This window comes from Tetrao urogallus, assembly GCF_951394365.1.
Source record: "Tetrao urogallus genome assembly, chromosome: 14".
Lineage (NCBI taxonomy): Eukaryota > Metazoa > Chordata > Aves > Galliformes > Phasianidae > Tetrao > Tetrao urogallus.
In genome coordinates, this window is record NC_136827.1 from 12,508,954 (window position 1) to 12,534,275 (window position 25,322).

Consider the following 25,322-nt stretch of genomic DNA (forward strand, 5'->3'; position numbering starts at 1 on the left):
AGTCACCACTCCAGAGGCTGTCATCAGTCTGTCCCCTCCTTGGGGCTGTGTAGGTCGGGGTGTGGGTGTCTGTGCGTGTGTTTGTGTGTGTGTATGAGTTGTGCACTAGGCCAACGTGCTACTGGCTGTAACAATGACAAGACTATGAGAAGCAGCAGCCTCGAGAACCCAGCGTCAGTGTTTTTGGGGACCGGTGGGGTGGCAGAAAAATAACAAAACCAGCAAAAAAGCTCGACTGCTTTATCCTCTCTGAACAAAGATCCTTTAGCAGGGGCTTGCCCTGGGGGTTGGGGCTGCTCAGGGACAGCAGCTCCCTGTGCACAGGGTGGATGAATCCAGGCGTTGGGGACCAGGCCATCCCCTCCAGCCCTCCCCAGGCACATGGGTGCTGCATCCCCAGCCCTGTCTTCCTGCATCTCCCGGGGCTGGTGGTTCTCAGCACTGTGCCAGATCCCATAGCCAAAGTAAATGAGGAAGCCTGGGAACGAGCAGAATAGAGTGGGGGGCTCTCTGCCCTCTCTTCCAAACTCTTTGGGCCGTGGATTAGAGGATGGGATGCTCCCACTGCCCTGTCCTAGTAAAGCAGGCATCTCTCCACCACCCACTCCCCACCAGCAGAGCAAAGCAAGGTGCAGGGCTCACCAAGGGCCATCCAGAGCAGGTACCGCAGCCATGCGGCCGCACCGAGCTGTGCCATCAGGCAGCTGTTGGCGGTGATGCTGAGCAGTGGCAGGAAGGGCAGGCAGGGAACCTACAGCCATCAGGTCATGGGGTCAGCCTGGACCCCTTGGGGTAGCTGCAGCCTACCTGGGCTCTTTGTGCTGTGGCTATGGCAAGGGGAAGCCCAACCCCATCACTAGGATATGGGGCTCTGAGGGGTGCTGCCACCCAACCCGTGCTGTGGAAGTGGGTGCTCACGGGGTGGTTTGGCTGATAGGTGCTACACTGGGGCAGGAGGTGCTGCAGGTGCTCCATCCCCTAGATCCCTTTCCCTAGGGAAGGTCCCTGAGGCCGCTTTGCTCACCATGAAGGATGCTCTCTCCCGGCTCTGGGGCTGCCTCCAGACGAGCAGAGCGGCCACCAAGATTCCCAGCAGCAGCAGAACCAGGGCAGCCCCGCAGCCGGCCCCATGGGCATGCAGGCAGGGCAGCGCGGCACCGCTAAGCCCACCGAAGGCACCGAGCAGCGCGGCTGTGGGGATACGGGTCAGTGCCTTAGGAGCAGCTCCCTGCGGTGACAAGGGACAGGGGGCCGGGGTGGGAGCTGGCAGCCCCGGACTGCCTGCGTAGCTTTTAGCATGGAAAGCAGAAAGAGAGAGAGGCTCCAGGAGAGGGCAGGAGGGAGCTCAGCATGTGCGGCAGGGCGTGATCCAGCCCACCCCGCCACGTCCCCACGGGTCCGCCCACAGCAGCTCTCCAATAGCTCCCACGTGTACCGATGGCCAGCAGAGCCCAGGACACCACGGTGTAGGAATGCGGGGTGGGATGGGGGGGTGGCCTCAGCACAGCCTGCCACCAGGACCGTGCCACCGGGACCTTCCTCACGGGAACATCCTGGGTGCAGGGCTCAGGGCGGTACCTGAGCAGATGTTCAACATCAGGCAGTGATGCTGTGTGCCCCCATCCCCCCCCCCCCAGCCCACCCTGCAGCCACACCTGAGCAGAAGCACACAGCCAGCCACCAGTGAGTAGGACAGCAGCGTGCCGAGGGACATGGTGTCCACCAGAGCCTTCAGGTCAAGGAGGAGAGCCAGGAGAGCTGCAGGGATGAGGAGCACAGCATGGGCCATGCTCTCCCTGTGTCACCACTGCAGCAGGGCTCAAGCTGGTGATGCTTCAGCCCCTGGGCACAGCACCAGCCTTCAGCACCCACTTCTGAGTCTCCAAGAGACCCTCTGTAGGAATTTCCCAGCTCCTCGCTTTAGGGTTCCTGGTTCTGCTTGGCTCCCCCCACAATGAATTTAACCTTAAATGTTGCTCAACCCATAGACAGGCTGTAGGGGCTCTATATAGGAGCTCTGCATGAGAACAACGTTGGTGGATAGCATCTAGCTCAGTAACTTGCCCACCTGCCACTGCTCCAGACACCAGTGTGGCCACCACCGGGCACTGACGGTGGCTGACTTTGGCCAGAGGACTGAAGAGGAGCCCATCTCGAGCCATGGCATACAGGATCCTTGGCATGGGGAACATGGAGCCCAGGAGGCTGCAGAGAGGGGAGAAAAGGGCAGCACTCGGGACGTAGCACCCTGCACCCAGGGGAGCTCCCACTCTTCTGTACCATCTATGACCTTTTCAAGACCACATTGGCATGGCTGTCACCTCCCTTACCATCAGATAAGGGCCAGCATCACAGGTGTGGTGTCCACAGGTCATCTGGGCACACCAGGACCCCCGCTCACCTGGTGATGAGGGCACACAAGGACCCCACAGCCACAGCGTGCTTTGCACTGCCCCAGCCAACATAGTCAAAAGCCACTGGGAAGGGGCTGGTGGTGTCCAGGAGGTGGTAGGGCATCATCAAGGTGAGGGCAGCAGATACTCCAAAGTATGCCAGGAAGCAGATGAGGAGGGAAAGGACGATGCCCATGGGGATGGATCTCTGTGGGTCCCTCACTTCTTCCCCTGAGGAGGACAAGGTGAGGCTGGGGAGTGGATCTGCAGCATCTGCATGGGTGCAGAAGATTTACCCCCATAGTGGAATTCACAACTCCATCTCTCCTGGCTCACCTGTGGTAGCAATGCAGTCAAACCCAACAAAAGCATAGAAACAGGTTGCAGCTCCAGCCAAGGTGCCAGTGAAACCATATGGCATGAAGCCTCCCACCCCAAAGACACCAGTTTTGTTGTCAGCCATGGACTGGTTCCTGTGAGGAAGAAGAGAAGGAAGAGTCAGACAGCATAAAGGGGTCTCAGGATGGGACTTTGGCTCTAAGGCATATTGTCAACAGAGCATGGAGAAATAAAGGGGAAAGTGGGATTTCCTAGGAGAGAGAGTTAGGGGGCCACCCATCCATCCACACCCCATGAAGGCAGCACTGGGTAGCAGAGCCACTCATACCCAGCCCCATGGGCTGCCCAGAGCAGATCCTCTTCTCGCAGCTGCCAGTTGCTCAGGTCGCCCTTGATGAAGCCACTGGCTGTGATGAAGAGCAGGACGAGCACATTGAGGGCAGTGAAAGCTTTGTTGATTGTGGTGGACTCCTTCACTCCAAAGGAAAGCAGCCCTGGGGAGAAGAGCACAAAGCTGTCTGTGCCCTTGGGGTGACACCACAGTGGACGTCACTGGGGATGGTGGAAATGGAGGACAGCTGTGGGATCCTCCTGCGTAGTAGGGTGGTGTGGGGTAAGCACACTACCTGCCAGCAGCATTACCAGGCATGCAGCAAGGACATCGGGATGCTCCGCCAGCCCTGCTGAGTGGATGGGGGCATGGGCATCCAAAAACCTCCCCATCCTCTTGCCAAGGAGCTCATCAAAGGTAGCACTCCAGGCTCGAGCAACGCTGGCGGTACCTGGGGAGAGGTGATGGTGTTGACTTGGGCACTGCTGGGGATGCCCCCAATGGAGCTAGGCAAACCCACGGCCACCAAGCACTGGAAGGGTCAGAAGTGCCCTATACCGATGACATAGGACAGCAGCAGATTCCACCCAGCAATGAACGCCCACAGCTCGCCCACTGTCACATAGCAGTAGAGATAAGCAGAGCCGGCCATGGGCACGCGCGCCCCGAATTCGGCATAGCACAACCCAGATACAATGGACACAACGGCTGCAATCAGGAAAGAAATAATGATACTGGGGCCGGAGGTGGTCTTGGCCACATCCCCCACCAGCACATAAACACCAGCCCCCAGCGTGCTGCCCACTCCCAGTGCAACCAGGTCAGAGGGGGAAAGGCAGCGGCGGAGGCTGGAGGGCACTGAGCTGCCCAGGGTCTTCCTGCGGAAGAGCAGCATCCAGGTGGAAAGCAGGCGGCCCCAACACGGCATCTGCAGGACAGCAAAGAGATAGTGTGAAGATGCTGGATTGGGGGATGGCCTCAGAGGGCACCAGGGGGGACCACTGGCTGCCACAAGGATGCTCCCACTGCACCATAACCCACACCATAACGCATCTCAGGCAGGGGACCGTGAGCCTGCACAGTGATTCCGTGGCTTGCTAATGTCAGCAAAAAGGGTGTCAGCCTTGCAGCAACCCCACACTGGTGGACATTGGTGCCCTGGTTGGTGCTGGGGTCTGCATGCCTTCCCCTGGGAGCTCCCAGGAGCACAGCAAGGGGCATCGCATGCCTTCACATTCCCATGGTGCTGCACTGTGCAGCACGGAGTTTGGTCCCATAATCTTCTCTTCAAGGGGCCAGGATCTCAGCCAGACATCCAGCCTGCCTTCCCACCCCATCTCCAGCTGCATTTCTCCATCGCACACCATCAGTCCCACTCAGACCCCTTTTCCCTGATCATTTTGTTTTAGTCAGAAGGTTATCAAAATCTAAAGCATCTTCCTGGTAAGACCAACTACTCACCCTGGCAATCCTTTAGGAAAACTTCTCCAGCTGCAAAGTGAGCCTCAGGCAGCCCCAACAGCATCTGTGCTCACCCCTTGGGCTTAAATCCCTTTGGGAACACCCTGATCCTCCCTCTGCCCACCGCCCCTGCCCTCCGCTGACCACCGCTCTTGCAGTACAATGGGAAATCTATGCAGAAATATTTCTCCCATAATGCCTTCCAAACCATACACACGAGCACACAATGCTAATGGGCTCAGGGACATTAGTGAGGGGTTTCCATTGTTTCAAAGCTGCTGGGGCAGGTGGAAGGGGGAAGCTCTTTCCTCTCTCTCCCTTTCCATGGTTCCTGCAACAGCAGCACCCATCCAGATTCGGGGGGTGCTGAGCCCAGGGGCTGCACTCAGGCAGTGACGTCTCCATTGGAAGGGGGCATCAGCAGGGAGGGGACAAAGCAAGGAAGCACACAGAGCACACAGAGCACAGAGACGTGCTCTGAGCCCCACATCCCCAGTGCACCCCCTGAGCACCTCTGGGGCACTGAGCACAGTGTGGCACCAGGAGGAGAGTGGGGCCATCATCCTGCAGCACAGCACAGGCTGAACAAAGCCACATTTGTCACCCACGCAGCCTCACGAGTGAGGTCTCCGGCCTCCAACGCCTTCCCCAGGGAACATTGCCCTGGGGGAGAACAACAGTGCAGGGGGTGCAGCATGAGTGGCTCCTGACAATAGGGTGTCTGTGGTTCCCTGTGAGACAGTCCAATCCCACGCTGGCCATGGGCCATGTCACGGCCCACCTGGGATCAATGTTAGAGGCTGCGGGATGCCAGGGGTTAGGTGTCAGCACCACGCATCCCAAAGTGGCCCAGCTTTCCTTGTGCTGCTGTCACAGCAGGGACATCACTGTAGCCCTGTGCTGGTTGGGGAAAGGTGCTGGCGGGGAGCAGGGGCTCACCTTGGTGCAATGGGGGGCTGCAGAAAAGGAGCGCCGCGCAGATGCTCAGCCTGCAACTCCACCCATGGCTTTGCAGCAAAGCTGGCGGGAGAGCTGCTCTCCCTGCAGCACCCAGCTCCTGCCTCATGTATGCCTGCAGCATCCAGATCAGCATCTTGCAGCTTGCTCAGCACCTTCTCCTTAACAGAAGGGGGGAAAAGCCTCCCTTGGCTTTGGCAGAGGGCATCAGGGATGGATGCTGCAAGCTCTGTGCAGGTGGAGATGTCCGGCAGAAGGAGCGGGCAGTGGGGCACCCTGGTGTTACCCTGGTGAGTGGCAGCAATGAAATTTCTGCAGCTGAAACATTATCCCCGCGGTCCCCCTGCAGCCCCACAGCCTCACCCAACACTGGGGTTTCCTACTACCATCCCCAAGCCCTGGCAGGGACGGGCGGCATCGGGTCACACCGTGCTCATCCAAAATCACGGGGTTTAGGGTGGGGAGGGTGGGAGCGCAGCTCTGGCCCCGTAGCCACAGCGGGCGGGGATTGGGGCCGGCAGCAGTGACGTTGTTAGGAGGGAAGGAACAGCTGCAAGGACGGGCGCACGGCCACCAGTACGCCAGCAGCGCGCCTGGCTGCTCCGCTACCCAACAGGCCTCGGCCGTGCTGGTAAGTGTGAGCTGCCGTGCAAGGGGCGTGCAAAGCAAAGGCACCGCGGTGCAGTGCGAGGGGAGAGGGGAGGGAGGGGGAAGCGATGGTGAGGGGTGAGGGATGCAAGCAGAGGGGGGCTGAGGGGTTGCTGGCAACCAGCCCTTTCTTTTTCTTTTCTTTTTTTTTTTTTCCTTTTTTTTTCTTCTTTTTTTAAACTTTATTTGCAAAGCCATTCCTTTCTAACAAAAGCTGGGGCTGTGCTGCTGTGGGGATGGAGGGGTTTAGGGGCACTTTTAGGGCACAGACGTTGCTGCGGAGCCAGGGCCCATGGGTGCGTCCGGCAGTGGCGATGTGGCTTTGTGCGCTCTGAGCTGCACAGCCATCACCGTGCCCTGGGACACCCACACCTGCCCTCCAAGAAGGGAAATCCCATTTCTTTTACTAACGGTGAGGTTTTGTGCAGGGAAACGCCTGAAATGCACTTTAGCGCAGGGGACTTTTGGCACTAGGGTGTGGCAGGGGATCTCGGGGACCCCCCCCTTTCCTCGGTGGGGGGCACATCTGCAACGTTTCCAACTCCTTGGAGCTCTTTTTCCTCCCTGGGGCAGGGTGAGAAGTTCTGGGTGTGCCACAGCCTCTGCCGTGCTGCAGTGACTGAGCCATGGTGTGGGCCAGGGCAGGATCCGGCCATCTGCACCAGGATTTTGGCAAGGGCTTGCAAGGAGCTGAGAGTGGCTGCAAAGCAAGGCTGATGCAGATAGGACAGATGTGATGTGTGTGCATCATTTAGGGCCACTTTTGGCCCAGGGGTCCAGAGCTCTCCATCAGGTTAGGCTGGGGGCTGCATGGAGCTTCAGTCACCTGGGGAAGAGTTGGATCCATTCTGTCTGGGTCTACACAAATGTCTCAGCCCCGTGGTGAGCTCTGCTATGAAGGACAGCAGGCACACTGCAGGCACTGGGTGTGGCAGGGCACTCACTGCTGTGATGAATGGGGCGGATTCAGCCTGGCTGCTGCATGCAGAGAGGGAGGGAGCACTGTGCTGCAGGGCTTCCTCTGTGGCTGGAGAGGATGAAGCCCACATCCCCTGTGACACAGAGGGTCTTGAGAGGCATTGGAAGCATGCACGGGCCGAGGGCTGGAATCCATGGCACCCATCTGGTGCACTGCAGCCCTGCTGCAATGCTGAGGCTCTCCCAGAGCTGAAAAGAGAAGGCAGCAGCTTAGCTTTTCTGCAAGACTTCCTGCCCTGGCAAGGATGCTTGCGGAAATGCTCAGTGCCAGAAGGTGCCCTGCAGCACGGGCAGGGCCTCACCCTCCTCTGCTGTCTGCCCTCGCAAAGACATGGGGTGAAGCTGGGTGAATTTGTGTGCTTTCCCCCTGCTTGCTGCCCAGCTGGAAGCCCAGAGGGGCCCAGCTGTGCCTTGTGCTCCTGTGCAATGTGTAGCAGAGGGAGGCCGGCACTGGCAGAGCGTGATGGGGACGGTGCTGGGGCCAAAGGCTCAGATGGTGCTCAGGGACTCCTGCAGGGCCGCCCTCCATTTTCCAGCTGTTCCTCTCCCTCCAACAGCTTTCTCAGAATTGCCTGGGGACTTTCTCCATGGGGGTGGGGAAGGTTTACACTGAGACAGACTGCAGCTATAAATGGTGATGGTTGTTAGAAAACAGCCTACTTGTTACCCTGGAAACCCCAGAAACCCATCTAGGTTTCCGGAGCTCCGCTCTGTGTACTGAGCTGATGGCAGTGCTGATTTGGTGTACAGAAACCCAGGTGCTGCCTGGTCCCATATGGCAGCAGGGATTCCCCAGGCATCCCTGAAGCCAGGGTGCCTTCAGGGCCATTGGGATGCACGGTCACAGCCCAGCAGCATGGGCGCATCATGGGGCATGGCAAGCAGGTGGGATCAGTGCCAGAGCATGCTCCCCAAAGAGGATGCTCAGCCCATTTCCACGTATTCAGCACTTTCTTCCCCTCATGCGTTCCTTTCTGCAGCAGCAAGAAACTGTGCAGGCACACATCATCTTCACTGCTCCCATCTTGCTGCCAGGTGCCAAAGGAGCTCAGCTGTGGTCCCTCCATGGTCACCCTACAGTGCCCTGGAGGGGACAGGGAACACCCAGCTGTCTGTTCTGAGAGATGGTTGCAGGGTACCAGGGGATGTTTTGGCTCACGTCTGTTTTTCTGCTCCCTCCTGCAGCTCCTCTGTGTCCTCATCCCTGTGATTCCCATGGCGCCCAAAGGAAAGGTATAGTGACTGCATTCTATGGGGTGCTTGGGTGGGATGGGTTCTGGGAGGCCATGGGAGCGTTGCCCCCAGGGCTGGGATAGCAGCCGTGTGGTGTGGGGGTGTGGTGTGGGGTCTGTGCGTGTTCTGGTCTCCCCAGGCAACACCAGCAGATGGGGGTAATGCTGGCGGGGGGAGCTAGGGGCAGGCCAGGGGCAAAAATCCCTTTGAGACCACAGTGGGATGGGGGAGAGAAGTGGCTGACTGCCCTGCTGCTCGCCATTGCCTTTAGAAAACACACCATTATTGCCTCAAGTCCAGCAAACCGCAGCGTCTCACTTAGTGGTTGCCTCTGAGTGGGGAACTGGGGCACAGCGCGGGTGAGCATCGGTGGTCCAGAGCCCAAGCAGCTGCTGAGGGTGGGAGCGGAGACACGCTGGGAATTTTGCCTCCGCCCCACCAGTCCCAGCCTGGCTTATTTTTAGCTCTGAGATGAGTCAGAGGCTGGAGGAGGGGAGGTGGGGGGCCCTGAGCTGCTGGAGCAGGGGGACGGAGGGCTTGGAAGTGTGGGAAGGCACAGTGGGATGGATGCTGCTTCCCTCCCCAGCAATGTCCTGCACCTCTTTGGGGTCCTGTGGGAAGCAGGGGGTGATGCACCTACGTCCTGCCTCAGTTTCCCTGATTCCCACCACACAGCACTGCAGCTGGCCTTGGCCGCCAGCTCTGTGTCACCCACCCATGAGATCCCAGCACCCTTCAGCCACCCTTGTCCCTTCTTGCTGCCTCTGGGCACCTCCCTTTCCCTGCCTCTCCTTGTCAATGCCATGTGTGTGCTGGCAGCAGGAGGGTCTGGAGCTGCCGGGAAGTGGGGCTAAATGCAGCTCTCGGATGAATCAGCTGCAACACGATCTGCACCCATGCCTGCACGCCTCCCTTGAGGACAGTGTCTCCTCTCTGCAAGCTCTGGTCCCCAGCCTTACTCCCTTTCCCGTATGAAACTGCTAAAGGAGTTCCACTGCTCAGCTCTTCCCACAGCAGAGATGTGTCCAGTTCCTGATATCACAGCGTTGTATCAGTTTCAGATCTGCTTCCATCCCAGGCTTGTGCTGACAAAATGCGGGGTCTGACCCCAGGCTCTGCTGGGATGACTGACCCTGGGCAAAGTTAACCTGGAGACAGAAACCCCAGCCCCTGCTCTTTCCAGTCCCTGCCTCATTGCTTGGACCCCATGAAGAGCTCAGGCATCCTCAGCATCCTGAGGGTTTCCCTGCTCACAACAGGAGGCAGAGAAAATGACTTCCTTTTGTTTGCTTTGGGTTTGCACTGCTAATTCCCTGAAGCCCTGCTGCTTTGCAGGGGTCCCTGCATTCAGGGCTCTTCCAGGAGCTTCCTCTTTCAGCTACCCAAACCCTCTGAGCTGCTCCCAGGAGAGCCAACAGGACTACTAACAAACACCTGGGTCAGGGAGGGCTGCATTCAGCTTAACCTTGGGCAAACAGAGAGCAGTGCCAGCAAAATACAAGTGGGAAGGTCAGTCTGCAGGGACATGAGACACAAACAATTTATGCAGCAAGGAGAGCAAACAAGAAAGGAAACAATTGGAAAGAAGAACAGTGTTTGGGTTTGAGGCTGAGCTCAGCTCTCTCAGCCCCAGGCAGGAGCCAGCCTCATTCTGCTGCCCCTCAGCCTTCAGTTCCTCTTCCCCCCCTCTGAAGCACAGGTCATGGGCTGCCCTCCCCCTGCATCTCCTTGCTTCCTCCCTCCCAGGTTTACAGGGGCTCGGTGAAGGACTTCCCAGGCTTCAATGCCAGCCAGGATGCAGACGCCTTGTACAATGCCATGAAGGGATTTGGTATGGATGCTCCTCGAGTCTGTCACCCCAGGACCACCCTGATGTCCTTTAGTTGCCAACTGCATGCTGGGTGCCCTGCATCGCAACCCTTCCAGCTGCTTAGTTCAGCAGCATGCCAGGATTGCTCCCGGCTCCCCCTCTTCCCCTTCCTCCCCACAGTTCTGCTTCTGCTCCCACCCTGAGCCAGCAGCAGCTTTGGGCATGGTGGGATGGTGATGGTGAGCCCAAAGTGGGGTGGGACCCAGCCATGGGGCCAGACACAGCCACCTGACTTTCCCCACAGGCAGTGACAAGGATGCCATCCTTGACCTCATCACATCCCGCAGCAACAAGCAGCGTGTAGAGATCTGCCAAGCCTACAAGTCCCAATATGGGAAGGTAACAGCAGAAATGTGCCCTGATCCGCACCCCGAATGCTGCATCCTGCACCCTCAGGGGATGCTGCGCGGCCAAAGGCATCTCAGCCCCTTCCTCCTTCTCCTTGTCCTCCCCCAGGACCTCATTGCAGACCTCAAGTACGAGCTGACGGGCAAGTTTGAGCGGCTGATTGTAAGCTTGATGCGGCCTCCGGCTTATAGCGATGCCAAGGAGATCAAAGATGCCATTGCAGTAAGGGCTGATCGGGCTCTGGGAGCCCTCTGGGGATGCCCCCAGCTCTCCCTGCTGCTCACAGGGCTGTGTGTCTGTGCTCCAAGGGCGTCGGCACGGATGAGAAGTGCCTCATTGAGATCCTCGCCTCCCGCACCAACCAGGAGATCCACGACCTGGTGGCTGCCTACAAGGACGGTGAGGGCTGGGGAAGGGCAGGGGAGAGCTAAGGGGATCTCAGCTCCCCCAGCGCTGAATTTTCCATCTTTCACTAGCATACGAGAGAGACCTGGAGGCTGACATTGTTGGGGACACATCGGGCCACTTCAAGAAGATGCTTGTTGTCCTGCTTCAGGTATGTCTGTCTGTCTGTCCAGCCTCAGCCAGCAGTGGGTGCTTCACCCAGCAGGGCTGAGCCCATGGCCATCCCACAGGGCGCCAGGGAGGAGGACGATGTGGTGAGCGAGGACTTGGTAGAGCAGGATGCCAAGGTGAGGCTCATGGGTGGCATCTGAGTAGGGTGGCATCGGCATGAGCCAGACCTGGGGCTGCAAAGTGTGCAAGATTCAGGCTCTCTGCCCCCTCCCCATTCCATAAGGACCTGCTGGAAGCTGGTGAGCTGAAGTGGGGCACTGATGAGGCTCAGTTCATCTACATCCTGGGCCGGCGGAGCAAGCAGCACCTCCGTATGGGTGAGCACCTGCAGGGCTTGGGCACCTCCTCCCAAGGCCACCTGCATGGACCCATGGGGCTTGACTTCTACTGGGACACACTGCATGCCCCAGAAAGGACTGGGCTGACCCACAGGAGGGATAGGGATGTCCAAGCCACCGGAACACCATACCCACAGAGTGGTTTATACCCTAAAGGGGTGCTGTTCCACTCCTGGTAGCCCCAAAAGGGCTCAGCATCCAACACTCTACTCTCATAATGCAGTCTTTGATGAGTACCTGAAGATTTCGGGGAAGCCAATCGAGAGGAGCATCCGGGGAGAGCTCTCTGGTGACTTTGAGAAGCTGATGCTGGCAGTGGGTACGGTGGTGCAGTTGGGTGGTGAAACCATCACTGGTATTGCTGGGGCTGCATGATGCAGCACAAGCACCAGTGGGGTCGGGGGGGTGACTGTGCAGGGCAGGCTGCCATCGTCCCCCCCTTCACTTTGTCCATTTCTCCTGCAGTGAAGTGCATCAGAAGCACAGCAGAGTATTTTGCTGAAAGGCTCTACAAGGCCATGAAGGTGGGTACATCGCCCCAGCCCAAGGAAATCTCCCCTCACCATGCCAATGAGTGGCTTTGAAGCCAGGACTTGTGTCCTGGGACATCGGCTGTTCCCTACAAAGGACTCACCAGACTTGGGATTGAGGGAAACCCAATAGAGAGCCCCAAATCCAAGCATCCTTCCCAGTGTGAATGGGTTTGCAGTTCCAGGGCTTGACACAAGGGATGCTCCATTGCAGGGGTTGGGCACAAGGGATAACACGCTGATCCGCATCATGGTGTCACGCAGCGAGATTGACATGCTGGACATCCGGGAGGTGTTCAGGACCAAGTATGACAAATCTCTCCACAACATGATAAAGGTGAGGGCTGGGGAGTCCTGCTCTCCCAGTGCTGCCTCCCTCCCAGTGCTGAGCCCATGCGCCAGGGCTCCAGCTCGAGGGGACAGCTCAGGGAGCCCTTCTCCCTGTGCCATTCCTACGGCACCATCCTGTGACCATAGTGCAACCCTGCCGTGCACCATCATCCATCTCTGTTCATCCTTCCAGGAGGACACCTCTGGAGAGTACAAGAAGGCGCTGCTGAAGCTGTGCGGAGGGGATGATGAGTAAGAACACCTGCCACCCCCTTTTCCATCCATCCTTGTCCCTCTGGGGCTGGGTACAAACCTATGGTTTGGTTCCCTGCGGAGCACCCAGCTGGGTCTGGTGACCTTGTGGTCCGCTTAACACTCCCACCACTGATGCCACAGTCCCTTCCACTTGCCCCATGCCCAGCACATGGTGGCTGTGGAACCCTGGGGATGTGCAGGACGGGGTGGCTGCAGGGCAGGGTGCAACTCACTGTCTGCCTGTCCTTGCCATCCCATTGCAGTGCTGCAGGTGAGTTCTTCCCCGAGGCAGCGCAGGTGGCCTATCGGATGTGGGAGCTTAGCGCGGTGGCCAAAGTGGAGGTCAGCACCCTCAGCCCCTGCCCCCAGCCTCCTCTGCTCACCGCCAGCTTGGGAACCGCCTGCTCCCTTCTGTCACGGGGCACAACCTGTGTCCCCCTCTCTACCTCTTGCTGTGTGCCTTCTTTCAACTCTTGTCTCTCTGATTTTGGGGCACAATGTCAGATCAGCGTAACTTTGCAGGGCTAGCCAGTCCTGTCCCCACTAACCCGTCTTTCAGAAGCCTCTCTCACTGAGGCAGCAGCTCCTGCATGTCTGTGTGATGCAGCCCACACAGCCCCGGGGCGCTCACCCCAGAGCAAGGGTACCCAGGGCACAGTTGATGGGACCTGCATGTGGCTGGAGGTACCTAAGACACAGTGCTTTAGGGCGGGCAGAGAGATGCCCAGAGGGCTGGGAGCCCCGGTGCTGTGCTGGGAGTTGTGTAAGGACACTGGGCATGATTTCTTTCTGTGCCCCTCTCCTGGCTCTCAGCTGATGAGGTCTCAGTGCTAGGGGACGGCAAAAAGCAGCACACCAAGACACGGGGCTGCCTGCCACCTGCTTCCCTCTCTCTGCTGCCTGGCTATGGTTTACCCTCAGATGGAAGGGGTGATGGTATTGGGGACATCCTCACCCAGCTCCAGGTGCTCGCACTAACCCACCACCTGCTTTGGCTTGGGCTTGCTGGGTGGCACTGTCCCTCCCTCCATCCTTCCTTCCTCCCATCCTGCTGCCTACGGGCAAATCCACACACTCTGTATCTCCACAGCTGCGAGGAACCGTGCAGCCCGTGGGCAACTTCAATGATGATGGTGATGCGCAGGTGCTGCGGAAGGCAATGAAGGGCCTGGGTAAGTGCACCCAGTCCCATGCTGAATCCATGGGGAGATGCTCCCCAACAGATCCCGGGGCAGAAAACCCATGCAGGGCTGCAGAATAGCCCTGGGACAATAAAGCATGAGCTTTGTAGCTACGTAAGCTCCTCCTCATGCACCAGTTTGCAGGGGACGACAATGTGCATGGCTCTATTGGACCCTTGGAGCCCCTCACCTGCATCTCTGCTGTCATTGCAGGCACAGATGAAGGGGCCATCATCGAGGTGCTCACACAGAGGAGCAATGCCCAGAGGCAGCAGATTCTGAAGGCCTACAAGGCTCACTATGGCAGGGTACCACTGGCTTCTCCTGTCCTGATCCATTGCTCTGCCTGTGTCCTTCCCTCCTCAATGTCATTTCCTTGCTGCAAGAAATCCTGCTGGGGCCTTCCCAGCTGCCTCCCTCCACACATTTCTCCCTGCTGCTGCATTGGACTGTCCCTGCAGAAGGAGCTGGCACACCAAACATCCCATTGCTTTTGCAGGACCTGCTGGCAGACCTGAAGTCAGAGCTATCAGGAAGCCTGGCCAAACTGATCCTCGGGCTCATGCTGACACCGGCGCAGTACGATGCCAAGCAGCTGAGGAAGGCAGTGGAGGTGGGTGTCATAGTGATGCCATTGGCTTCTGCATGCACAGACAGCGCGGGTTTTGCTGCATGGACAGGATGAAGGCCTGGGGATGCTTTCTTGCAGGGGGCTGGCACAGATGAGAGCACCCTTATTGAGATCATGGCCACACGGAACAACCAGGAGATTGCAGCGATCAACGAGGCGTACCAGCAGGGTATGGGATGGGAGGGGTGTGGGAAGCACTCAGGGCCATGCATTTCTTTCCCTTCCACCCGAGCCCCCTTCTCCTTATGGAACAAGAGCAGCAAGAGCCAGGTTAAATCCACAGCCCCTTCTGCCCCAGAGCCCTCTGGTTTAAAGCAGGCAGCTCTGTGTTCCCAGCAGAAAGGCATCACAGCTGCTGGGCTGGTCCCCACCTCCAGGCATAAAGGCATCTGGAGGCACAAAGAGACCCCACGGGTGGGTCACGGGGACAGTGGGTGCTGGTGGCTGGCAGAGCTCAGCTGTCCCCTTGCCCTCAGCCTACCACAAGAGCTTGGAGGACGACCTGAGCTCTGACACATCAGGGCACTTCAAGAGGATCCTCGTCTCCTTGGCTCTGGTATGGACAGCTCTCACGTGAGGCATGGTCCTGCTGCAGGTTGTGGGGATGTGGCTGTGGGCTGGGAGTGCCCTGTCTGTCCTCCCCTCACCTGGGACTTTCCCAGATTTCTTCCCCAAATCTCCATGATTTTTGCACTGACCCACAGGGCAATCGTGATGAGGGACCGGAGAACCTCACACAGGCGCACGAAGATGCCAAGGTGAGAAGCTTACAAGCTGTTTGTATAGGATCAAGGGCATTGCATCCTCAGGGCAACACATGGTGCTGGGGTTGGGTCTCTGCAAGCTGCAGGGAGAAATGGCAAGTGAAAGGATGTCAGCTCTCAGGACTGATTTCTGCAGCCCTGCCTGATGCGCTGGGTGATGCTGCTCCATGCACACGTAGCAGCCCCAGGGAGCACCCAGCCAAAGCTGCACTGTTCTTGTGAAGATTGGCTGCTTTGGGGTTCCACAGCACACAGCAGTACTGAAACACGGATCTTCAGCTTCAAAAGCAGCTTTGGGCTGGCCTGCAGGAGGCACTCACCTCTTTGCCTTGTGCATGGGGAAGCACTGAAGCTTATGCTGCTTTGCACCTCACCAGTGCTCAGGATGCTGCCCCAAACCATCCCCTGGTCTTCACTGGGTGATGATGAGTCCGGACCAGATGGGGAGGGCTGAGAGAGCAGAATTGGGGTGCTGGGCCCATCGCCTGGGGTCCTGTTCTTTCAGGTCGAGACTTCTCCAAAGGTGATGGAGAGCTTGGTGGCTGCAGGTCCTGCACTGCAGCCATATCCTGCTCCCTCGGGCTGCCTCCCCATTCTGCAGCAGGATGGCGCTGGGCTCTTCCCCTCCTTTTCTTCCCTTTGGCTTCATATGGCATGTGGTGAAGGATGGGGAGGGGCCCCTTTCTGGGGCAAGCACCGCTCCTTGGGCCACAGAGCAAGGGGCCACCTCTCCCCAACCTAGCATCCCTGCCCCAGTGCATGCCATAAGCATGGGGACAGTCGAGCTGCTGCCAGCAGAGGGAGCGGCTGCTTCGCTTCTGCATGAGCTAGTACTGCTGCTGGTGCTGCTGCAGAGAAAGAGAGAGCCAGGGATGACGAGCACAGGGATTGCAGCTGGACTGCAGCTGTCCCGGCGCTGGGTGGTGTTCTGCTGCAAAGCAGCGGTGGCTGGTGTGCTCCAGATCTGGGTTGCTCAAATCCAGCCCCAGCTCTGTCCCATTCTCTCAGTCCCCATTAGCCTGGGACCGAACTGGAGGAGGAGATGGGGGTTCTGCGATCAGCTCAGCCCTGGGGAAGCAGGGGACAGGTCATTTTGTGGGCTTTTGATAGACTTCCCTCACATTGTCAAAGAAAAGCGAAAGGTTGTGCAGCACCTTCTGATCCTGTTGTCTTCCTGTCTCTCTCTTTCTCTCCACCAGGTTGTTGCTGAGACCCTGGTGAGTGCCTGCCCTATTGCTCCTCAGCCTTGTGCATATTTCTGAGAGCTGCCGTCCATGGGTGCAGGGCTGGGGCTGGGGGTTCCTGTGTCTGGCAGCTCTGAGTTCCCTGTGCACTATTGGTCATCCACCTCAAAAGATGGAAAGAATAACTCTAATGACAAGCATTCCATCTTTTTCATAAAAACTGGAGAACATCACTTTTTGTCAGACATAATGCGTGGTTGTGCAGCTGGGAACCTTCACATCTATGAAGAGCTCACTGCCATCTCTCCCCTCGCTCTCTCCTCCTCCCGTAGAAACTTGCTGACGTTGCCAGCAATGACTCCAGTGACTCCCTGGAGACCCGCTTCCTCAGCATCCTCTGCACCCGCAGCTACCCGCACCTCCGCAGAGGTAGGACTGCCCCGCTCCTTCCTGCTGGGGGAGATGTGACACTGAGGGACATGGTTTAGTGGGCACAGTAGTGATGAGTCAGAGGTTGGACTTGATGACCTTGGTGGTCTTTTCCAACCTTAATGATTCTATGATTATGATTTTGTCATTCTGTGCTGGATCCTGCCTGTGGCACAAGTGCTCTGATCATTGGGTGGCCCCATGTCTCCAGCAGTGATGGGGAGGAGGCAGGGGGAGGAGATAGCATAGACCCCAATTGGGATGGTCAGTTGGGGTCACCCAAGCTTGTTCCATGCTGTCCAGAAACCTCCATATTTGAGGCTTGGGTCTCCTGGGGCTGGGACAAGAGCTTGGTGCTGATCTTTCCTCTCCCCATCCCAAGTTTTCCAGGAGTTTGTGAAAATGACCAACCACGACGTGGAGCACGCCATCAGGAAGCGGATGTCAGGAGATGTGAGAGACGCCTTTGTGGCCATCGGTCAGTGCAGGGCACCAGGCAGCAGCCCCTTTGCCTGCGTCCTCCCTGCTTTGGGGCAGGGGGGCTCACAGCACGGCGTGGGGTTGGGACATCTACAGGGCATCCTATGGGGCTATGCTTGCACTCAGCTTCTCTCCCCTCTGTGTTGCAGTGCGGAGCGTGAAGAACAAGCCAGCCTTCTTTGCTGACAAGCTCTACAAGTCCATGAAGGTACAGATGGGCTCTCCTAAGGGAACAGGGCTATGGGACCCTCTAGGACTCTGATTTCATCCCATTGTAGCAATGGGGCTTGGCCTCCAGCCATCCCCAAGGGAGCAGGACTGAGCTCATACCAGTTCTGGATTAGCAGAGACACAGGAAGCTCGTGTCATGCCAGCAGTGAGCCCTGCATATGCCTAAGTGGTGACCTCCAACTTGGGCTGTGCTGGATATGCTGAGAGGCTCCCGTGCCCCTCTTTCTGGGTTTATTTGTTCAAATTCCCCTCCACAGGGTGCCGGCACAGATGAGAGGACCCTCACTCGGATCATGATTTCCCGGAGCGAGATCGACTTGCTCAACATCCGGGACGAGTTCATAGACCTGTTTGACAAATCTCTGTACCATATGATCGAGGTAAGGGGAGGGGAGCACCCCACTTGACTCAGTACTTTTTCTGGCCAAGCCATAATCTGAAGATCTGGGGGCAGAGAGCACTGAGCCAGATGTCCCTCTTGCAGAAGGACACCTCCGGTGACTATCGCAATGCTCTGCTGGCCCTGTGTGGGGGGGATGACTAGGAGGCCAGGCCAGCCTCGACGTCGTGTCTGAGCCAGCACATGCACACCCACCGCCTGGATGTCACCGCAGCTTCGGGGGCTTTGGGGGACGCGGGGGTCCTGCAGAGCACAGCTCGTTTCACACCTGAGAGCAGCACCGCATTGCGGGAGGGGGGCACACGGGGAGGGGACTCCATGGGGGGGATTACTGTCTGCCTCAGTGCAAATGCATACACGAATGTGCCACTAGCCCAGGAATTTATCCATATCAGAAAGATGGTTTTAAATCTCATGAATAAAACCTTACTGTTGCTGACGTTGGGGTGAGACCTGTCCATTTGTTCATAGAATTGTTTGAGTTGGAAGGGACCCTTAAAAGCTATCTGGTCTGACTTCCCTGCAATGAACAGGGACACATACAGCTCAATCAGGAGCTCGGAGCCCCGTCCAGCCTGACCTTGGGTGTCTCCAGGGACGGGACATCCACCACCATTTTAAGCAACTGGTGCCTCACACCCTTATCATCAAAAGGCTGTTAACCACTCAGGCTGGCAGCAGTGCATGGATGTCACCCAGAGCTTCTGAAAGCTCTTCCCATACCTCTGAAAGCCCCTGGCGGGTTCTGTGCTGTTCCCCTCTGTGCTGTGGTCAGGGCTGGATCTCGTGCGGATGGGGCTTTCATAAACCAGAGATACACATCAGGCTCCATGGCACCCAGCCGTCCTCACGCACAGCTTCCTGTGCTTTCAAGTTGTCAAAACACCAGTTGAAATGCACATGCCATGCAGGCTACACCCCCAAAGAGTTTATGTTTGCACTTCCCCCAGCTCCTAAGAGGAAAGAACTGGAATTTCCAAAAGTGGGAAATTCCAGCACTTTCAATTGTTTCCAAGTCAGAACAAAAAGTCTTAAATACCCACATTTTCCTCGGAACAGCCTGATGAGGAAAGGCTCACCTTCAAAATATCAAAGCAGCATTAGGAGTAATAACGCAACATTATTACAGTGTTTCAAACCCAGCTGAGGTCAAGCAGTAGCAACATGTAGAGGCAAACCACGGAAGCTGACATGCCTTGGTTTGGGGTTATTGCACTGAGCGTTCTCTTGATGTGTTCCTGTAAAACACCCCCGGTGACAAACATGCTTTTCTCGAGGGTGAGCAACCTCACTGAACAATTTCACCTTCTATGAGATTTCATAGAACATCCCAAGTTGGGAAGAACCCGTAAGGACCACTGAGTCCAACTCCTCCCTATAGGTCCCTATAAGTCCTTGCCTTCCCTATACATGTGCAGGGATGGGCCTCCACCCCACTGACCGCTACAAACCTGTGACCAACCACTCCATCAGCCACTGGCTCTGAGCAGCACAGGACCACATATGAGCCTCAGTGCTGCCTCCAGCCCTGCTGAAGCTGTGCCATTGCCAGCACCCCCCCCCCCCAGGGAGCCCACCTGATCCCCACATTCCATTTCCCCATGTTAGGAATTTCCCTGGCACCCACTGCCAAAACAGTGAGATACCAGAGTCACACAGTGTTTGGGGACAGGGAGGGAGAGCAGGATGGGATTTCCTCCTCAGTGGAACACCCTCCCTTGGAAGAGATCTCTGGGCAGCTCCTGTTGCCAACAAGCCTTTGTCCTGCTTTCTGCACACAGCATTGCAGCAATCCATCTGCATCATCTGTTGCTGCAGCTGGAACAGAATGCAGTCAGCAGCATTTGAATTGCTGGAAATACTTGAGCCTAGTTAATATCCTATTTAAGCATCAGATATTTAAACATTCAGCCTTCACATTGCTGCGGCCAGCAGCACACCTGGGGCTGCTCACAGTGGGCTGTGCTCTGAGAGAAAGCTGCAAACAGGACTGAACTCAGCAAATTGCTGCCAGTGCCCAAACCGATGGGCACAGAGAAGGGAAGGAAGCAGGAGAGCTGTGAGCAGGGCACGGTCCAGAGGCAGGACCCCGCCAGCCACCCACACTTAGGGCTGCAGCTGCCAGGATCAGGGACTCACCCCAGCACCCATCTGCTCCGCACACTGACCAGCAGCACTGGAGGCAAGGGCTCACTTCCAGGCAAAGCAGTGCTAGATTTCACAGGTTGCAACATCCAAAAAACCCCACAAGCTTGCATTCTGAGGGACCGGACCTCTGCCTCTGAGTCAGCTCCTGCAGCCACCATACAACCTCTTAGCTACAAGAGCCCACCAGGAGCCACAACATCTGTGCACGACCTACAGATGCTGGTCTTGGTTCTTGGCCCAGCACTTCACGCTGCAATTTCAGCGAGCCACTTCCACCTCTCCTGCAGTGCACCTCGTCCTCTGCAGGGAGAAACCCAGCCAGGGCCTGGCTTTCCTTCTTCTCAAGTCAAAGGAGGAAGAAACAGCTCTGTCATGTGCATACTGCTGAATGCTGTATCCCATGGTGAGAAGAGGCCGGGGAATGCCCCAGCTCTCCAGGCGCAGCCCAGCCTTGTGCTGCCTTCCCAGGACATGCTGACTGTTGACACATCTGCTTCTCCTCAGGCATTGCAACTGGATAAGACACGGTCTGGGGAGAGCAAAAGAGGGGAAAATCCCCTTTGTGTGAATTGTTGACCTTGCAAATTGAGATTCCAGAGCTCTTTGCACTTGTGTGCGTTTGAACCAGAAAAGCAGCTCTGCAGCCATGGGAAGCCCATGAAGGCAGGGCATGTGAACCCACAGGTCTTCCCTGGGGTTTGCTGAAGTCTGCTTGGGTTCATTGGTCTTTGCTGGGGTTCGCTGAAGTTCACTCAGCTTCGCTGAAGTCCAAAAACCAATCAGCCTTTGAGCTGCAATGTGCTGAGTTTGCCTGGAAGCATTTAGAAGAAATGGATTTATCAGACACCTTGGACTGCTGGGTCAGTGCCACTTGGGATCTCCAAGGCTGGATATGCACATGCTCCCACTTGAGTAGGCACAACCGAAAGGAAAGTAGCATTGAACTGAAATCAGCAGGAGGAAGGGGCAAGAGGAAAGCACAGAAGCAGTGAGAGTGCCCTCACGAGAATGAACCTCAGCTAAAGGTACTGAGCCTGGTCTTCCCCAAACAAAAAACCCTAGTATGCAAAAACACATCTCATAGCTACGCTCACATGCTTCTGAACTGCAGTTGCTATCAGGTGTTTGATGATCAGAGGGCTGTAGCACATCCCCTATGAGGACAGGCTGAGAGAGCTGGGGCTCTTCAGCCTGGAGAAGAGAAGGCTCTGGGGGTTCCTTACAGCAGCCTTCAGTATCTGAAGGGGCTTACAGGAAAGCTGGGGAAGGACTTTTCATAAAGACATGTAGTGACAGGACAAGGGGAAACCATTTTAAACTGAAAGAGGGTAGATTTAGACTAAATATTGGGAAGAAATTCCTTACTGTGGGGGTGGTGAGACACTGGAACAGGTTACCCAGTGAGATTGTGAATGCTCCCTCCCTGGAAGCATTCAAGGATGGGGCTGTAAGCAACCTGGTCTAGAGGGAGGTGTCCCTGCCTACAAATGAACTAGATGATCTTTAAGGGCTCCTCCAACCCAAATCATTCTACGATTCTGTGGGTTTTCTCTCTTGTGAGCACAAAAGAACCAAGGGAATGAGGAAGAACCAGCAGGACCACAAGCCTCTGGTAACAGTCCTGTCCTGATTGCTGTTTTCAGAATGAAATTTGTTCTGGGCCAATCTGGGTTGGTGACCTCAGGCAGAAGTACAAAGAGCAGCTGGGGAAAACACAAAGGAAGCCAGCAGGCATCTATGCAGCAGCACAATGCTGGAGAACAGCCCTCTGCTTCCAGGACCCCCAGGCAGTCAGTGAGCCAGCTCTTGCCCCAGCAGCAAACAGGTACAATGAGGCCACAGATAAGGAGCTCAGGAACTGTATTCAGCTTCTAAAATAGCAACACAAATCCCCAGCACCAGCCAGCTCCAGACTTGGTTCTGATCATCTCAGTGGATGGCCACTGAGGACTCCATGCAGTTCCGGCTTCTGCATCAAAGACAGCACTTCCCTGCTCTCCCAAATGGAATTATCCTCCTGTTTTGGTTCCAGAGACTGCCATACACAGGACAGAAATGCGTGTGGCACAACAGCAGCATCACAAGATGCAGCAGGTTCCCTGGGGAGAAGCGCCCACTGTTTGCAAACCTGGTGAAATCGCTCAGAAATCAAATGATGACGATGATGTCATCAGTTTCTCTAGTAGCCTCAAAGTGAGTCACAGCCCCCATGACACCCCCCTTTTGCTGACTAATACCTGACACTGCTCAGCGGCCCCTCAGTGTGGAAGGAATGGCACAGGAGAGCCCTTTAAGTGGTGCCTGGCTGCCTATCAAAACCACCCAGAGGCTGTCTGGGGCCTCCATCATGGGGAATTCCCCTTCTCCATGCCTAAAAGTAAACTCAGCTGGGCCAGCCTTCCTGCAGTCGGGGATCGCAGCACCCAGGACCGAGCACCCGGACCGACAGGCTCTCGCCCCCCGAGCCCCTCGTGCCCAGCCAGGTGAGTGACAGGATGCTTCTCTTGGGATGGAGCGGAGGGGAAGGCGAGCAGCTTTTGGCTGTCAGCTCAGAGCTGTGAGAAATAGAAGAGGGCTTGGCTATTTATTGCAGGCTGGGACACTTTTATAAACAAGATGCTTTCTGGGTCTGTGGGATTTTGTTTAGCGCGAAAGCCAAGATTTCTGAGGGTTCACAGAACAGTTCTGGGTCTCTGGAGGAAAACAAGGAATTTGATGGAGAAAAAGGGAAACATGGCTTGCTCAGCTCTTCATCCCGTCCTTCGATGAGACCTTGGACATGGCACACTCACACAGCACATCAGGGTTCCAGCACCTCCCACAATCCAGCCAGGCTTCAAGGGCGATGTCCTGCTCAGAGAGGAAAACAAGCAGGGCATTGAATTCAGTGGGAACAGAATTTGTTTTGTTTTACTTTTTATAACCCAGGCAGTGCCCCAAAAACCTCAAATTGCCAGGAAACAATGGAACAGCACAGAGCCTAGGAAACCAGGATTGAGACAGCTGGAAAACAGCTCCAAGTGCAGGCCACCCCATGAGCACAGCAGGCCCCTACAGAAGGAGGACAGCTGCTTACAGCAGTTCCTCTGTTTATTGAATACCAGACACCTCCCTCACGGCAAAACCAGGACAGAGAACCAGGTAGCAACTTGGCAAGTCCCAGAGAACTGCAGAAGCCAAGAGGCGTTCCCTGCAGTCCTGCTCCTCCGGCTGATGCTGCTGTTAGCAAGCAGGCGACAAACAAAGCGGCAGCTCAGACAGCCTGCTGCTAACCGGTGCTGCAGCCGAAGGGCTGTAATCGCTCCTCTGTAATTAGACTCACTGGGGAATTCTCGCTGCCCTGGCTGAGGAAGGACGGGCTCAGAGCTCACACGAGGGACGCCTGGTTCTGCGGCAGAGACCTGCACCAGCCCTCAGGAAGGCAGCGAGAAGCCATCTTGTCTCTCTGCAAGCCAGCTGAAAGGCTGAGGGCTCGGGCCTGTCTCTCCTCTCACAGAGAACCCCCTCAGATGGAGAAAGGCCGGGACCCCGCACCCCTCAGTGCCCCAGCAGCGAGGACGAGCAGCGCACAGAGCCCATAATACAAACCCCCCCCGCCCGCCATTACACCCCACTGCCCCCAGCCGCCCCCACCCTCCTTCTTTATAGCCCGCACCGCCCGCTCCGATTGGCTGCGGCGCCTGTCCGTCATGCTGGGAATTTCCCGAGGGCGGGCCCAACGCTGCCGCGCCGTTTCCTCCTCCCGTGCTGGCGGCGGAGCGCGGCGGAGCGGTGCCGAGAGCCCCGCGGCTGCAGGTGGGCTCGTAGCGGCTCGGTGGGGTCGGGTTGGATGGGGAGGCGGTCCCGGAGGGGCACGGCTGTCCTCTGCTGGGACACTGAACCGACTTCGTCTGAAACGGGGCGGCTGTCGCTGCGTGCGGCGGTGACATCCCCGGGGCCGTCGTGCCGCTCGCCGTTGGGATGAACGTCTTTCAGTGCGTCCGTCGCGCGGTGACGCCGTGCCTCGGTTTCCCCTCGGGGCGAAGCGGTGCCGGGGTGCTTCTCACTGCTCCGCGTTCCCGAACATCCCAGGCGCGTCCATTCGGAACGTTCCCGTTGCTGACGGCCGGCGGGGCCGTGGGCTCCGGGCTCGGCGTGGCTGCGTGCCTCGCGTTGCCCCATCGCGGAACGCACCGCAACCCGGCGTCGGGTTGCACAACACCGGGGTTTCCCAAACCCCACGGCTCTGCTCACTGATATGGGCCTTTTGGGGCTGGAACACGAGCAGGTGCCGTGCTCTGCTGGAATGCTGTGCCATGCCTACCCCGATTCTGGATTCCTGGTGTGCACGCTTTGCACCCCATAGCGCAGCAAACGCAGTGTTCCTGCCATAGCTCGCCATTTCCACCCTCCTGGGCGAAGAGGCAGCGCTGTGCTGCCGCGCGTCCTGCCAAAGTGCACGTTTGTTTACAGACAGCTGGGCTGTGAGAGCAGACCTTGAGCACAGAGCACTTTGTGGAGGCAGGAAGGTTCCAGCAAGGCGAGCCCTTGGGAGCCTTGTATGTGGCTCTGCAAAGTGTGCAATCAAAGGAGGGGGGGTTGGCACCCTTTGACATCCTTCCTGGCTCTGAAAAATGCCCTTTTGGTCCGACCTGTTTGGCACGGGGCTGTGGGCTGCTGCTTGCCAACAGCTGCTGCAAAACACCGTGGGTGGAGGCAGCCAAACCATCTCTTGTAGCACTGCAGATCTCAGTGCTTTGAGAACAACAATCCCTTCGCTCTGGGTGCCAGGGGGGGAACTTTGCTAGCACAGCTTTGCAGCCTTCTGCTGCTGGCACTGATTGCCATAGGAGCAGTGTGCTTTGCCCCAGTGCTGTGCAGAGCAGTGAGGGTGGCAGCGCTGAGCCTTGCTGGCTTCCTTGCTTGGTGAGAGCTGTGGTACAGCCGTGAGTGACAGCCTCCAGGCTCTGGGGAGAGGAACAGAGCAGGCAGCACAAAGATGCTGCTGCAGCAAGCCTTGCTTTGCTGCAGGGATGGGGATACAAGCCAGTATCCTCCTGAGCATTTCAGACATCACAGAGGGGACGTGCTTTGTCTCCTCTTCCATTGCATAGGGACCTGGCAGCACCACAACCAGCCCATGGTTTCAGCGCTGCCTCACTCTCAAGCTACATAAACACCTCGGAGTCTCCCTGCCCACCCACTCTGTCATTCTCTCCTTTTGCTGAGCTGTGACCAAAATTCACCACCCCAAGGTTCCGCTGCCCCGCCTGCACCCACAACCTGCCCATGGGCACCAAAAACCCAA

General features: G+C 57.2%; 2 protein-coding genes across 3 annotated transcripts; one reads left to right on the forward strand and one right to left on the reverse strand.

Annotated features, from left to right (window-relative positions):
• Nucleotides 1–23: 23 nt before the first annotated feature.
• On the reverse strand, nt 24–4,116 carry LOC306951733 (cationic amino acid transporter 2-like; the record flags this gene model as incomplete). Its single annotated transcript, XM_079542261.1, is given in 12 exon segments — nt 24–478; nt 643–751; nt 1,025–1,191; nt 1,436–1,578; nt 1,656–1,758; nt 2,069–2,205; nt 2,402–2,624; nt 2,730–2,866; nt 3,061–3,226; nt 3,359–3,514; nt 3,622–4,045; nt 4,048–4,116. Coding segments are annotated over 12 exon segments (2,289 nt in total).
• A 4,182-nt stretch (nt 4,117–8,298) lies between these two features.
• Nucleotides 8,299–18,031, forward strand: ANXA6 (annexin A6; the record flags this gene model as incomplete). 2 transcript variants are annotated; one of them, XM_079542428.1, is made up of 25 exons in its annotated part: nt 8,299–8,340; nt 10,087–10,171; nt 10,455–10,549; nt 10,667–10,780; nt 10,867–10,957; nt 11,035–11,114; nt 11,194–11,250; nt 11,358–11,451; nt 11,696–11,791; nt 11,938–11,996; nt 12,217–12,339; nt 12,526–12,584; nt 12,851–12,929; nt 13,678–13,759; nt 13,982–14,076; nt 14,268–14,381; nt 14,478–14,568; nt 14,876–14,955; nt 15,104–15,157; nt 16,363–16,380; nt 16,680–16,776; nt 17,159–17,254; nt 17,406–17,464; nt 17,745–17,867; nt 17,972–18,031. In XM_079542428.1, the coding sequence occupies exons 1-25, from the start codon at nt 8,323–8,325 to the stop codon at nt 18,029–18,031; spliced, it is 2,019 nt and encodes a 672-aa protein (XP_079398554.1). In that variant the 5' UTR covers nt 8,299–8,322. The 2 variants fall into 2 exon arrangements, with proteins under 2 accessions (XP_079398554.1, XP_079398555.1); XM_079542429.1 differs by lacking the exons at nt 8,299–8,340; nt 16,363–16,380 and having other exon boundaries at nt 10,093–10,171.
• Nucleotides 18,032–25,322: the final 7,291 nt, after the last annotated feature.